Below are 13,360 nucleotides of genomic sequence, written 5' to 3'. Positions count from 1 at the left end.
AGGGATATATCGGGTATATAATGTTTTACTCCTCTGTAGCCTAGTTTTTTCGAATCCCGGACACCCCCTTTCACTCAGATCTGTATTCTAAGCATGTTTGGTGTTTTTTCTTTCCTTTTATGTTGTTGTTTTGTCTGCTGCATTTCATACAGGATTGCCGGGAATGCCAGGACCTCCTGGATCTATTGGGCCCGTGGGTTTACCTGGGTCAAAGGGAGAACGTGGAGAAGTTGGTGAAGTTGGTCCTGCTGGTCCCCCAGGTAACCAATATTTTCTATGCTTCATTGTTGTACTTGCAGATTGAAGAAATAAGGGTAAACTTTTAAGGTGAGGGTTCAAATGTACTGTATATCTCATACCTACAGCAAAATTCTGCACAACACTATTTTTTACATAGGTTAAGAGTAACGGTTTAGTGCAAGAACTTGTACCCAGTGGCGTAACTAGGAATGGCAGGGCCCCGTGGCGAACTTTCGACATGGCCCCCCCTCGACTGACGCCGAAGACTCCGACTGACCCCCTCCCCCCACATTCCCGCACGCTCTATTATGCCCCATTGTGGCCCCTGCACACAGTATTATGCACCATAGTGGCCCCTGCACACAGTATAATGTCCCATAGGGGCCCCTGCACACAGTTTTATTTCCCCTAGTGCCCCTACACACACAGTATTACACCCTATAGTGGCCCCCTGCACACTGTATACTGACCCATAGTGGCCCTTGCATATAGTATTATTGCCCCACTGTGGGCACCTATGAATAATAACTATACTCTGGGGTCTTTTCAGACCCAAGAGTATAATAATCGGAGACCGAGAGGGGATACCAACATAAAAAACACTGTTACTTACCTATCACTGGCTCCGCTGCACTCCTGGGTGGTGTCGGCCATCTTCAATGACGTCCGGGATGTTACATGACCCGGGATGCAGGCCCCGGTCATGTGACATCGGGAACGTCACAGACGTAGGCCCGAAGCCTGCCTAGTGCCCAGAGAGGTAAGTATTCTATTACCTTTCCTGGGCCTCCGATCATTATACTCGGGGTCTAAAAAGACCCCTGAGTATAGTAATAGTGTTTGTGGGGCCCGTGGCATCACTTACCGATTCCGGCCGCTGCCAGGATCGGTATGAAAATAAGGCCCGTTACCGGCTGGAGTAACTCCAGCCAGTAATGGCCTATTAAGAAAAAAAAAACAAAAACACATCAGCAGTAGCGGCTGTCGCGTGGCCCCTAATGTCCTGTGGCAGCTGCTACCCCTGCTACCCCGGCAGTTACGCCACTGCTTGTACCTGTAATTTTACTGTGTAAATAAGTCAGAGCTCTATTCTAGTAATATAGAGATCTAAATTACTTGTTCCCCACTGCTGGGAAAACTCACTACCAAGGATCTTACACAGCTACAATTGAGATTTTTTTTTCCTGCTTTGAAGGGCATTCTGACTACTCGGAAACTTCCCTTAAGTTTTCCCATGTGGTGGATAACAATCTTTCTACCAATGAACAATGTAAACTCACCTTATTTTTCTCAATTCACTTAGGGATATAAGAAGTGACATAAAATTTAAATGACAATGATTAACCCTTTAGCGACTATCCCATAGGCAACCTACATTGGAAATATGCTGTTTAAATATGGTGCCTGTTCTGAAGCTGAGCGGGTACCATAGCCACAAGTCTCCACTGTTTTACACAACACTAACCTGCCTGTAGTGTCTGGGATCAGAGAAATCAGGGTTTTTTATAGTTACATTTTTATATAACAAATGGCTCCTTCATAACAAAATAGCTGTAGCTGTTCATGGCTATGGCAGCCATGAGCCTTCTGAAGGCTCCCAAGCTTGCCATACCAACATTACTATTGAGACCTGCCTGTGGCAGAGCTCAATGCTAAGATAGGGACTCTACTACAGCCAGCAATAGAGTAGTACAGTAGTGCAATACAGTAGTATTGCAGTCTCTGGAACAAGCAATCTTATGATCGCAGGTTCAAGCCCCATGTCCAAAAATACCCATGCTATTAAAATATAAAAACAGCTAACCCATAAGGGAAATGACGAACTAAACATCTAAATAGTTGAATCACCATTTTTAATTGTTTTACCTCACAAAAAGATTTAATCAAAAGTGATCAATACATATTTTTAATTTATGTTAGGACCTACAGGACCTCAAGGGCCAAAAGGAGAAACTGGAATTCCTGGACCACCAGGTCCCCCAGGGCCACCTGGACCACCAGGTGCTCCCATCTCTTTACCAGAGGGTGTGTTGTACTCTTTACAGCCTAATTCAGAGAAAGAAAGTGAGTATTTGTTACTACAAAGCTTTTCAAATGTGAAATCTGTCAGTCTACATTATATATTGAGTTTTATGAACTTAGATTTATATTTCTTACCTATATTATATTTTGTCTCACAGATGGAGAGTCACATTTGTTATCCACTATAACAGATACAATAATGTCTGGACTTCCAGGACCTCGTGGCCCTCCAGGGCCCACTGGCCCTCCTGGTAAATTGTTTGAGTGATTGCTGTTCTTATTACATCTGTGTTTGTTAAATATACATTTTGAAAGAGGCAACATGGTGGCTCAGTGGTTAGCACTGCAGCCTTGCAGAGTTGGAGGCCGGAGTTCGAATCCTGCCAGGAACAACATCTGAAAGGAGTTGGTATGTTCTCCCTGTGTTTGCGTGGATTTCCTCCCATTCTACAAAAACATACTGATAGGAAAAACAAAATGTACACTATGATGCCTATATAGGGCTCACAATATATATACATGGAAAGACATCAAAATATTGCTGATAAAATCAATGATAAATATTTGCTGCCATAAAACCTTCACATTGCTTTTACATTGCCATGATAAAATATTACACCTTTTTTACAGAAATATCAATTAAATGAATTTTTTTCATCTTTGGGTTTCTCTTTCTCTCACGTCTCCTCTCCCCATTACTTCCTTCAACTCAGGGCAACAACATATTCCCTAAATGAAGAGAGTAATTATTCTGAAATGCTTAGATATCTCTGGATTTTTATGTTTGAAATACCCATATTGTACCAATTAATTTGTTTTTCAGAATAAAGAAAGAAGAGTTTTTCCAGATTCCTAGACTTTTTTAACAATTTTATTTTGTAGTTCTAAGGCTCTTAACTATTTGCATGCTATCTAAGTACAAGTCTATGATATGTAAATCAAAATATGAGGCATGACACTTCGTAATTGATCTTATTTTGGTTTTTCAGGGCCTAGAGGACTTGCTGGACCAATGGGCATTCCAGGACAACAGGTGAGAAAAACAATTATAAAATCGCTGAATTGTTTGTGGCGCTGGTAAATGTGATGTAGGAGCTTAACTTCTTCAGGCTAGTGCCCCACGGGCCATATCCGCAGCACTAAAGCGTTGCTGCGTGAACGCATTGCGGTTCTTTTCGTAACACTTTTAAGAGAAATTTCACAGAGTTTTCCTCCGCAGACTTTCTGTTACAATTATATCTATGGTAAACCCACTGGCGTTTCCGTAGATATAATTGACATGCTGTAACGGCTTTGCAAATCGCAGCGTGGACACGCTGCGATCTTTTCTGCAAAATGGGGATGGGATTCGCATGAATCCTATCCACTTTGCCTGCACTGTACATCGCCGCGATGTTTCCCATAGCATCTCTGCTGCAGGCATATTGCGGCATTTCCAGTTCGTGGGGCCCTGGCCTTATTCTTATAAGGGCCTATTCAGCCAGTCATTTTTGTTCTTTGTGATGGCTACATTTCCTCGAAGCTGCCATGGTTCATCTGAACTGATAATGACATTTGACATAGAGAATCCGCCCCGGAATGTTGTGGTAGAGTGGCACAAAAATATAATATGTTGCAGATAGATGACAATATTGTATAGTAGCTACTATGGAGAAGACATGGATCTTTGACTTAAAGGTTTTTTTGGGGGGGTTATAGGTATTGGAGACCTATTATAAAGATGGGTCACTGATGTTAATTCTTTTTCTTTTTAATGTAGATTGCGAGCCTCATATAGGGATCACAATGTACATTTTTTTTCCTATCAGTATGTCTTTTGTAGAATGGGATGAAATCCACACAAACACAGCGTGAACATACAAACTCCTTGCAGATGTTTTTTCTAGCAGGATTCGAACCCAGGCCTCCAGAACTAGAAGGCTGCAGTGCTAACCACTGAGCCACCGTGTTGTCCCGGTCACTGATATTAATTCTGTGGGAGTGTGACACTCAGAGCCCCAAGATTACGCTAGGTTCACACCTGCGTTCGGCACTCCGTTCTATGGTTTCCGTCTTCTGCATGCAAGAAGACGGAAACCACAGACAGGGTCTGGCCGTGAGCAGCGGTGAGCGTTTTATGCTCTCTGCCGCGAAACCGTTTTTTTAAAATCCGGACACAGAGTACTGCATGTCCGACTCTGTGTCCGGATTAAAAAACCCGGTTTCACGGCGGAGAGCATAAAACGCTCACCGGTGCTCACGGCCGGACATCTTTCTCACCCATTCAAATGAATGGGTGAGAAAGAGTCCTGCAGGTTTCCGTCTCCTGCTCTGTTTTCTGCAGGAAACGGAAACCTGCATAACGGAGACCGGGCGCAGATGTGAACGAGCCCTTAGATGTTCTCAGCATCAAATACACTGAGAATGGAACAGGAAGCAGACATCACTGTTCTCTGTGTAGTAGCGGGACTAAGTCACTGCAGATTAGGTCCCTATGAATGGGGGCTGGTCTATAGTAACCTTGTCTGACCACTACACAGAGAACATAGGTGTCTGCTTCCTACCCCATTCTCTGTGTACCAGTTGCTGAGAACAGCTAATTCTGGTGTTTCTGTGTGTCAGACCTTCACGATCTGATATTGACAACCTATCTTGAAAATAATATGTTTAGCCCAGAAAACCCCTTTAAGTAATATGCCCATTTCAGCATTGATTTATTCATGTATTTTGCTCTTTGTTGAGTTTTTAATTTAGGGCAAACCATTTTAAAATACTGTAAAATTTATTGATGCAATGTGTAACTCCTAACACAAATCTGGGTGAAGTCACTGAAATTTTGATAAAAAATAGATAGTAAAATTTACTATGTTGGGTAGTCGAGATGGTGGTCAGTTTGGCAGTTCTTGAACAAATTGATGTAATTGTTTGTTGACAAATTTTCATCTATGTAAACTGCATTTTGCAGGGTAAAACAGGATATCCTGGTCAACCAGGAATAAAGGGTCAAAAAGGTGACCAAGGAGAAAAAGTAAGTGCATTGCTTTTGTATCCAGTTTTCTGTTTCCTTTGCATTTTATTAGAATGCATGAATGAATGAATGAATGAATGAACGAATGAACGGACGGATAAATGAAAATGGAACTATAAGGTAAAAATTGAGTTTACACTTTATTGTCTTTGTTTATCCTTCACTTTAGGGCCAACCAGGTCTACAGGGAGAGCAAGGACTGAGAGGTCCTCCTGTAAGTATGAAATGCCCTGTAAATTTTGTAGATTATACAATTTCTATAGCTTAAATGTAATCTGTTGTGGCATCTGTCGTAATTCCTAAAATCTAATACACAATCACTATCAGAATTAAAAGCCAGGTACTTTGCTCAGGATATTTAGGCACGTCAGCGCTTCCCATGCATTATTAGGTTAGAAGGTAATGATACATCCAACATGAAGGACAAGAGTTAAATTATATCTAGAAGATATGTTAATGCATAAAAGACGGCGTTTTTAATGGAATCTGTTACAAGAACCCAGCATATCAACCTATCCCCACATATACGTACATTAAGGTTAACTGAATCAAACAGTGTTGTGAATCAGTAACTCCATTACTGAGAAATCATTGAGCTTGTAAATATACAACCTAATCTTTCTTTCTGCAGATTTGGGTTGATAAGCTGGCTTCTAGTGACAGACTCTGCCTTAGATTTTATAGTATATACTGTATGTCAATAAACGGCATTGCTTCATATTTATTAAGACTGGAGCAAAGTAAGCCAATCTAAGGGGAAATACACTCTTATTCATTCAGTATTTGTTAGCAAAACCAGGAATTGATTAAAAATAAAATGAGAATACCATCTGTCCTTTATATGTATTTGCCATTTCTGATTTTGTAGGCCTTCAGATCTGTTCCATAACACTACATGAAATCTATCATATGAAATTGTACAGATATTATAGTTTGGAAGAAACCTGATCCATGGTTGACAAAATGGGAAATAGGAAATGGACACAAAGGACCCATCTGTAGCCCAGTATAGACTTGCTATAGAATTAACACTAAAGCTATTAATAAATTCCTGCTAATATTTTTAAGCATGGGGTTTAAAATAGCAGACTCACTGATACTATGTGAGACTTGCTAATAGTGTACACACAATGCCTATAAGATACCATGAAATCCTTTTCAATTCTCATATATACTGTGCATGAACTGTCTTGCTTTTAGGGTCAGTGCATACAGAGTTTTTTGGCACTGATTTTGACGCTGAATCCGCCTCAAAATCAACCTCCAAAAAAAACTTCCCAATAGAGTTCTATTGGGAGACTTTTTTTGGAGGCTGGTTTTGAGGCAGATTCAGCGTCAAAAAACTCCATGTGCACTGACCCTAAGGGCCCCTTCACACTACTGATACGCTGCCTGATTCTGAACGTTAAAACACGGTCAGAATCAGCGCGTATAAAGGACATCCCATTCATTTCAATGGGGAGCCGGCATACGAACGCTCCCCATTGAAATGAATGGGCTGCTTTTTACTCTACGAGCGCTCCCATTGAAGTGAATGGGAAGCGCTCACGTGTACGGCTTGCTGTGTGAAGGGGCCCGGCGCTCGGCTCAGTCCGAGCCGTGCACGCGAGCACTTCCCATTCACTTCAATGGGAGCGCTCGCAGAGTAAAAAGCAGCCCATTCATTTCGATGGGGAGCGTTCGTATGCCGGCTCCCCATTGAAATGAATGGGATGTCCTTTATACGTGCTGATTCTGACCGTGTTTTAAAGTTCAGAATCAGGCAGCGTATCAGTAGTGTGAAGGGGCCCTAAAACTGAATTGAAAAGCTTGTGGGCTTCCAAACACATTTAGGCTACAGCTACAGGCACAATCGTGTTGTGCTACAAAAAGTCACTGTGTCATCTAATGTAAGTGAATGGAGTCGCATTGCGATTTCAAGGTTTCTGCAATTACAATTTCTAGTCACAAAAACATCCAGCAGTGCTTGATCTTTTTCCAACTAGATGACACAGTCACAGCACCCTCAGGATCACAGTGCAACTCCATTCATTTACATTAGTGAAGGAGTTGCAAGGACGGACTCAAGGTCGCTGTGTAGCCTAGCCTAAAACTTCTGGCTGATCCGCATATGACTCTCCAAGGACATTTCTTGTCTTGCAGAGTCTGCAGTTGTATTGAAGCAGAGAGCAGGCTATTAGAGACAGTCTTCCCATAGAGAAGGGAGAGACTATCTATTACAGCCTCTGCCTTATATTCACTCTATGCACAGTATTGCACTAAATTATCAGTGTGAATACCGTCCAGGAATCAGCCGTGGAGTTTGGTGCTTTAGTCCCAGCAATCACATAGGTACAGGAGCTGCTTAGTTTTAGTAGACAAAGGTCAGCTTTTTAGCATATATTAGAAGGCTGCTCTTCATAAATGGGAATGCTATGTCAGCCCTAGTTACAGGGGAATAACCAGTTGTAATGCTACAGTAAAATAAGTAAAATGAAAGAATAGAAAAATAAATTAGAAAACACAATACCCCTGCTAGTCTAGCTTCTAGCTTACTTTCTAATGACCTAAAACCTTACAAATAACTGTTATTGAAATGGGACTCAATTTAAAAGTAGAATAAAATGTTATTATTGGGCACATTTTGATATTAAGAAATGTTTTAAGAAGTGAAAAACAAGTATTTGTGCTTCTTTTAAAATTTTCAATGATATCATAAAAAGTAACATTAAAAATGACATAAAAGTACGACCCTGTGCATACAAAAGATACAAAACTATTTGAACAAATAAGCAAGGAAAAAAAATGTACAACTTTTCCAACTTGTTCTTGTTCCTGGTCATTAATAGGGGTAAATGGCAGAGTTCTGCAGAATGTGTTGAAGGTATATACAGTAAATGGGAATAATGAATATTTATTATCCTGTTTATATAATATCTGATTTTATTGCATGTTGTTACGATTAAACACATTTATGACAAGCCAATATTTCACTTATTAGGGAGAACCCGGATTGAAAGGAGAAGATGGACAGAAAGGAGAAGATGTAAGATATAGTTATGTTTATATGAAATGCATTGTACAAATATGTATTCATTAATAAAACAATGGGTAAAATACAATGGAAATATTGGTGGATAGTACATGTTAGGAAACAGTGCCCGGCAATTCCTGCAAGGTAAAGAAAATCATGGACTGCATCAAGACCACACATCATGCGCACAATCTGGGCAATTGTATATAGAAAACACGAAAATGACTTAGTGTGGGTACAGTGGAGGGCGGCCAAGGTAAATAGTGGATAGGTAATAAAAGCACAAAGGTCAGCTACCAAACTTGGGGGTGTTCTTCAGTACTTCAGTAATCGCCTTGGTAAATAGGGTCATAATGTTCTCTGCCCAGATACAATGAAGAAATAAAAAGCCCCATACGGTATCCTGATAAATGGCTTATAAAGTAACCAAACAAATAGTCTGAAACAGTCTCCACATTAATAGTACACACAATATCTGCAGCCTCCAGTTACATGGTGTCATACAAATACCCTGATGAAAAATAGCAAACTGTGGCTCAGGCTAGGTTCACATCTCCGAATGCAAGAGAACCAAATGCTAGTGTGAACCTAGCCATTGTGCCATACAGAGACACAGCAGCATGTACTACTCATTTTAAGGTTACTTAAGCTTCGCTAAACCTTTGGTTATTGTGTCAGAAATATATTTTGTAATATACTTTATTAACAAATGTTGGATCCTTTCTGTAACATCCTGCATTTTTTCACTCTTTCCCTTGTTTCTGTATTGAAAGCTGTTCCTGCCTCTCACTGAATGTTACTGTGTACGGGGGGCTGTGTAATATGTAGAGTAAGTGAGGGTATGGGAGGGTCACTTCAAACTCAGTGTCATAGGAAAGAGGAAATTCTCCTGACACTATATATATATATATATATGTATATCACAATCCTGACTGTGTTATCAACCAGTGATATCTCTGGTAATAATTTACACAGCACTATAACCTTAGTGTCATATGACACCATAAAACATGTTGATACATCTTATAATATCTGAGATTCATCATGGAGTATCTGGAGACATTGGAGGAGAACATCTGTAGAAGGTAGTGATCATTGGGACTAAGAAGGCATGCCTTCACCTTCACCTCTTATGCAGATGTGGGCTTCCTACACATACTAATATTATTATTCCTTGCAAATAAACTTGCTATGGAGTCCTCTTCCGTACCTTTGCATGTCCCAGACAGATCCACATGTGATCGGTCCTCTCGTGAAGAGTATGTCCATAAATATGGCACCTGAAGTGTTATATGGCATCTGTACACTACCATAAAAGCTGTATGCACACATGTTTTGCCATTGGTGCTTAAAGTCCCTTTTGACTTTCTGTTTTTGTCTGTGAAAAGGCCTAACAAAAAAGCACAAAAAAAATAATTGAAGCACAAAATACAAATTGTATAACCATTTTAATTTAGTTATTAATTTTAGAAAAGATAAGACATATCCAGGCTGTATCACATGAATTATTACACATTACATCATTTACTTGCCAAATGTAAGCATTGTGTGAACAATTCACAACCTACCTTGGGACATACAATATACTTTCAGCCAAGTTTTCAGAGATGCTGCCCAGAAAATTTCCATCTGTTTTAATTATGGATAAGCCCAATTTGGCAGATGGTCAGATGTGTATTATTGCAAACAGTTCCTGTACCTTACAGTGTTTTCACTTCAGTTTACATTGTTGCAGTATTATATACAGTAGCAGATTATAATACGGCCTTATTGGGCATCTACCTGGGGCAAAAATTTCTCACCAAATTTAACAAGTATACGTCACTTAAATGTAGCCTGCAGTGGCAAAAGAATTTTACATGTAACTGTACACATGGTTGTAACTAGTCTTCCAATATACAAGGCGGCCGCATCATAGTGTGGGTGCTTTGTATCTAGTCCAGTGGTTCTTAACCAGGGTTCGATCGAACCCTAGGCCCTATGCATGGTTCATTTTGTGTATTTGGAAAAAAATTTGATTTATCACTAAAGAAGGGTTCGGTGAATGTGCATATGAAACTGGTGGGTTCGGTACCTCAAACAAGGTTAAGAACCATTGATCTAGTCCCAGCATAGTGAGGGAGCCTGCTGCTCTTTCACAGTGAAGGTTCCCCCTTGTGTACCCTGTGGTCATCAAAATTAAAATGCCTTGGGCTATACTCATCATACCCCTTTTGGCAACATTCCGGGTGTGTGTTGTACAAATTGTATGCGCAATGTATAAACCCAACCTAGCACTGGCAATTGGTGAATGAGCGTTCCTATGGCTTTTCTTTCCGGTGATAATAAGGACATTTAGAATGCCCTGAAATCCTTACCCTGGTGGGAGCTCACAATTTTCATACAAACTGGGGCCCATGGTAGACTTAAAGGGGTTGTTCAGGCAAGAAAACTATTTTTTAAATCGGCCGGGGAAGGCGAAAAAAATAAAAAAAAAATCATACTCACCTTTCCCTGCTGCTCCTGTGCTTCCCAGCATGGTCCAGTCCTTCCGGTCCATTTTTGACTTCCGGGGGAAATTCTCACCACAGGTGACCGCAGCGGCCTCAGCAAAAGGCATGTAATGTCAATACCTGTGATGTCCCAGGGCATTTTCCTGAGGCTACTGAGGCTGTTGATTGAACGGTCACGTTGGAGCAATCCAGGACATTATGCTGCAGAGCAGTTTTAGTTGAGAAGACACCAGAGCAGCATGACCGGACCGCACTGGGAGGACATCGGATCACTGGGGGGGGGGGGGTGATTTTTTTTATTTACCTTCCCTAGTCTATGTTAAAAAATACTTTTTTTTCTAGGCAACTTCTTTAATCTTTAATTTATAGATGGAACCACAAACTTCGCTCTATGCCTAAAGCTCTGTCCATACTTGCTTTTAGTAGTGGAACCATGGCTGTTTTGATGAATCAGTCTCATCCAAGTACCACTGACATTAATTAACAAAATTAACTATATCAGGGATGCATCAGGGTTCTGGTATTTTTCACAGCAAGTGCTATATGCTGAGCTATTCTTGGTGTCACCACTACTTGAACTCTTGACAGAAGCTCCAATGAAGCCACATAGTGCAAGTCTGAATGGAGTTCTAATGGCGGAAATCTTTTTAAGGAAGCTGTTGTTTAATTTAACTACATAGTTATATGAGGAATTTCTCTTGCAGGATGAAGCTGTCCAGCAGCTTAGAGAAGCTCTTAAAATTTTAGCAGAGAGAGTTTTAATTTTGGAGCACATGATAGGAATACATGGTGAGTATTATATTACTAAAAATACATGTTAAATGCCTGGGATTTTCAAAATGTTTCTATGGACTAGTTCACATGGGGATAAGGCCTGTGCATTTTGGTCCTGATTCTAATGCGGGAAGTCGCATCAGAATTGGACCAAAATGCGCCTGTCACGACTGTTGCGGCTTCCGACAGTCGCGGCTTCCCACTGCGGGGTAGGCTCAAATGAATGGGCTTAGTTCGGAGGGTGCTGTCGTGAGGCAGAAGAGTCGTAGAGTCCGCCTGAAGAAAGGGCAGCTCAAGGAAAAAAGAAATCTAGCGGTCTACATAGACCTCCATTGTGAGGGGGAGGATTCTGAGCTGGATCCGGCGTCAGAATCCGCTCCTTCTTGCCCCGTGTGAATGAGCCCTAAGAGTAGGCAATGTAATATGAAAAATTTACTAAAACAATCAATCTAATAGCTCAACTGCATCACTGACACTTGGTAGGCCCTGCGACATAATGTATTATAGGTGACCACTGCCGCAAATCTCTGGCCTCAGTGGTCATGTGTCATACTGCAAGCATTATTACAGTAAGTGGCCCATATTAATAATATATGCAACATCATCACTACAGAATAAGCAGGGACCATCGAAGCAGCATTGCTGGAGTATCGGGGTAGCGGGGGGACTGAACGGGTATGAAATAGATATTTTCTTATTATATCACACTGCCTATCAACTGCATTATTGAGAATCCTAGACAACCCCTTCCTAAGTGTGCTATTAATGCTTACTATGTCGAGGGGATATCGTCACTCCATAAGGAGAGAACCGCCATTTCGAAACAGCTGTCCTTGGCTGAGAGACTGTATCTGGTATAATCCCAACATCATTGCAAACAAAGGCCTCTGAGAAGGTCGGCATGATCTTAAAGGGAGCGCCCTCTATAGGTTTGTTTGACTGAGACTCTGTCTTCCTAATTACATCATGGAAGATAGACTTGCACATTCTCAGTCAGCGCCCTCTATTGGTGTGCATACTTGAGGCACTGGCATCCTAATTACATCATGGAAGTCAGATTTGCATATTCTTCCCATGCTTACTATGTCATCATATACTGCAGATGGAAGGCAGTAGTTAAGTGTGAACAGAGACTTATCACAGACAGCACTTTATGATGAATTTATTTAACAGCCATGCATGTTTCCCTCTTTCTCCAGATACACTTTCCTTTGTGGAGCCAGGCTCTGGCCAGGACATTTTGGGATCCATAACTTCTAAAAATTTAAAACAGAAACGTGAACAGCAACAGAAATACCAGACGTTCGATATCTTTTCATCACTGCTGGACGACAGTGAATCGAGTCAGAACTGATAATAACATGGACCTCTTTATCTTGTGAAATCAGAAATCTCCAGCCCGCTTACCGCAGAAAGATGAATGGAGAGAGCTTGACAAATATTATGACATGTCACTGCAAGAAATTATAATGGGAACCAGATCCTTCCATTTACTGCAAGTCTTAATTACAGTATCAATCCAAGTTCCAATTGCAAATCATGTGTTGAGACAATATTTCTTGCACAGATATTTAACAAATTACACAGAATGTATCACTTTCCATCCACTATTTGTTTTGTAACGTATAGATTATTTTTGAACGACCTAAGTCCCAAGTCACATAATAAGTGATCTTATAATTTAGATGTATTCATTTCTAAGCATGCCATTTGTCATCACAGTAAGAACAATATGGACCCTTAACAGTCACAGATAGAATTTCTTCAACAGTGCGCTGATAAAATTCTTTTCTGTGCGAGCGTATGACAACA

The 13,360-nt window shown here is 40.7% G+C and overlaps 1 protein-coding gene across 1 annotated transcript in view; it reads left to right on the top strand.

Annotated features, from left to right (window-relative positions):
• The window catches only part of COL26A1 (collagen type XXVI alpha 1 chain), a 294,628-nt gene extending 281,505 nt beyond the window's left edge, over positions 1–13,123 (top strand). Inside the window, exons 7-15 of the mRNA XM_075263962.1 lie at positions 153–260; positions 2,161–2,304; positions 2,421–2,513; positions 3,252–3,295; positions 5,207–5,269; positions 5,439–5,483; positions 8,250–8,294; positions 11,479–11,563; positions 12,748–13,123. Coding sequence (XP_075120063.1) covers positions 153–260; positions 2,161–2,304; positions 2,421–2,513; positions 3,252–3,295; positions 5,207–5,269; positions 5,439–5,483; positions 8,250–8,294; positions 11,479–11,563; positions 12,748–12,902 — 782 coding nt within the window. The 3' untranslated portion in view covers positions 12,903–13,123. The remainder of the gene's footprint in view (positions 1–152; positions 261–2,160; positions 2,305–2,420; positions 2,514–3,251; positions 3,296–5,206; positions 5,270–5,438; positions 5,484–8,249; positions 8,295–11,478; positions 11,564–12,747) is intronic.
• Positions 13,124–13,360: the final 237 nt, after the last annotated feature.

This window comes from Leptodactylus fuscus, chromosome 2 (assembly GCF_031893055.1).
Source record: "Leptodactylus fuscus isolate aLepFus1 chromosome 2, aLepFus1.hap2, whole genome shotgun sequence".
Classification (NCBI taxonomy): domain Eukaryota; kingdom Metazoa; phylum Chordata; class Amphibia; order Anura; family Leptodactylidae; genus Leptodactylus; species Leptodactylus fuscus.
This window is presented reverse-complemented; position numbering and strand designations above follow the sequence as displayed.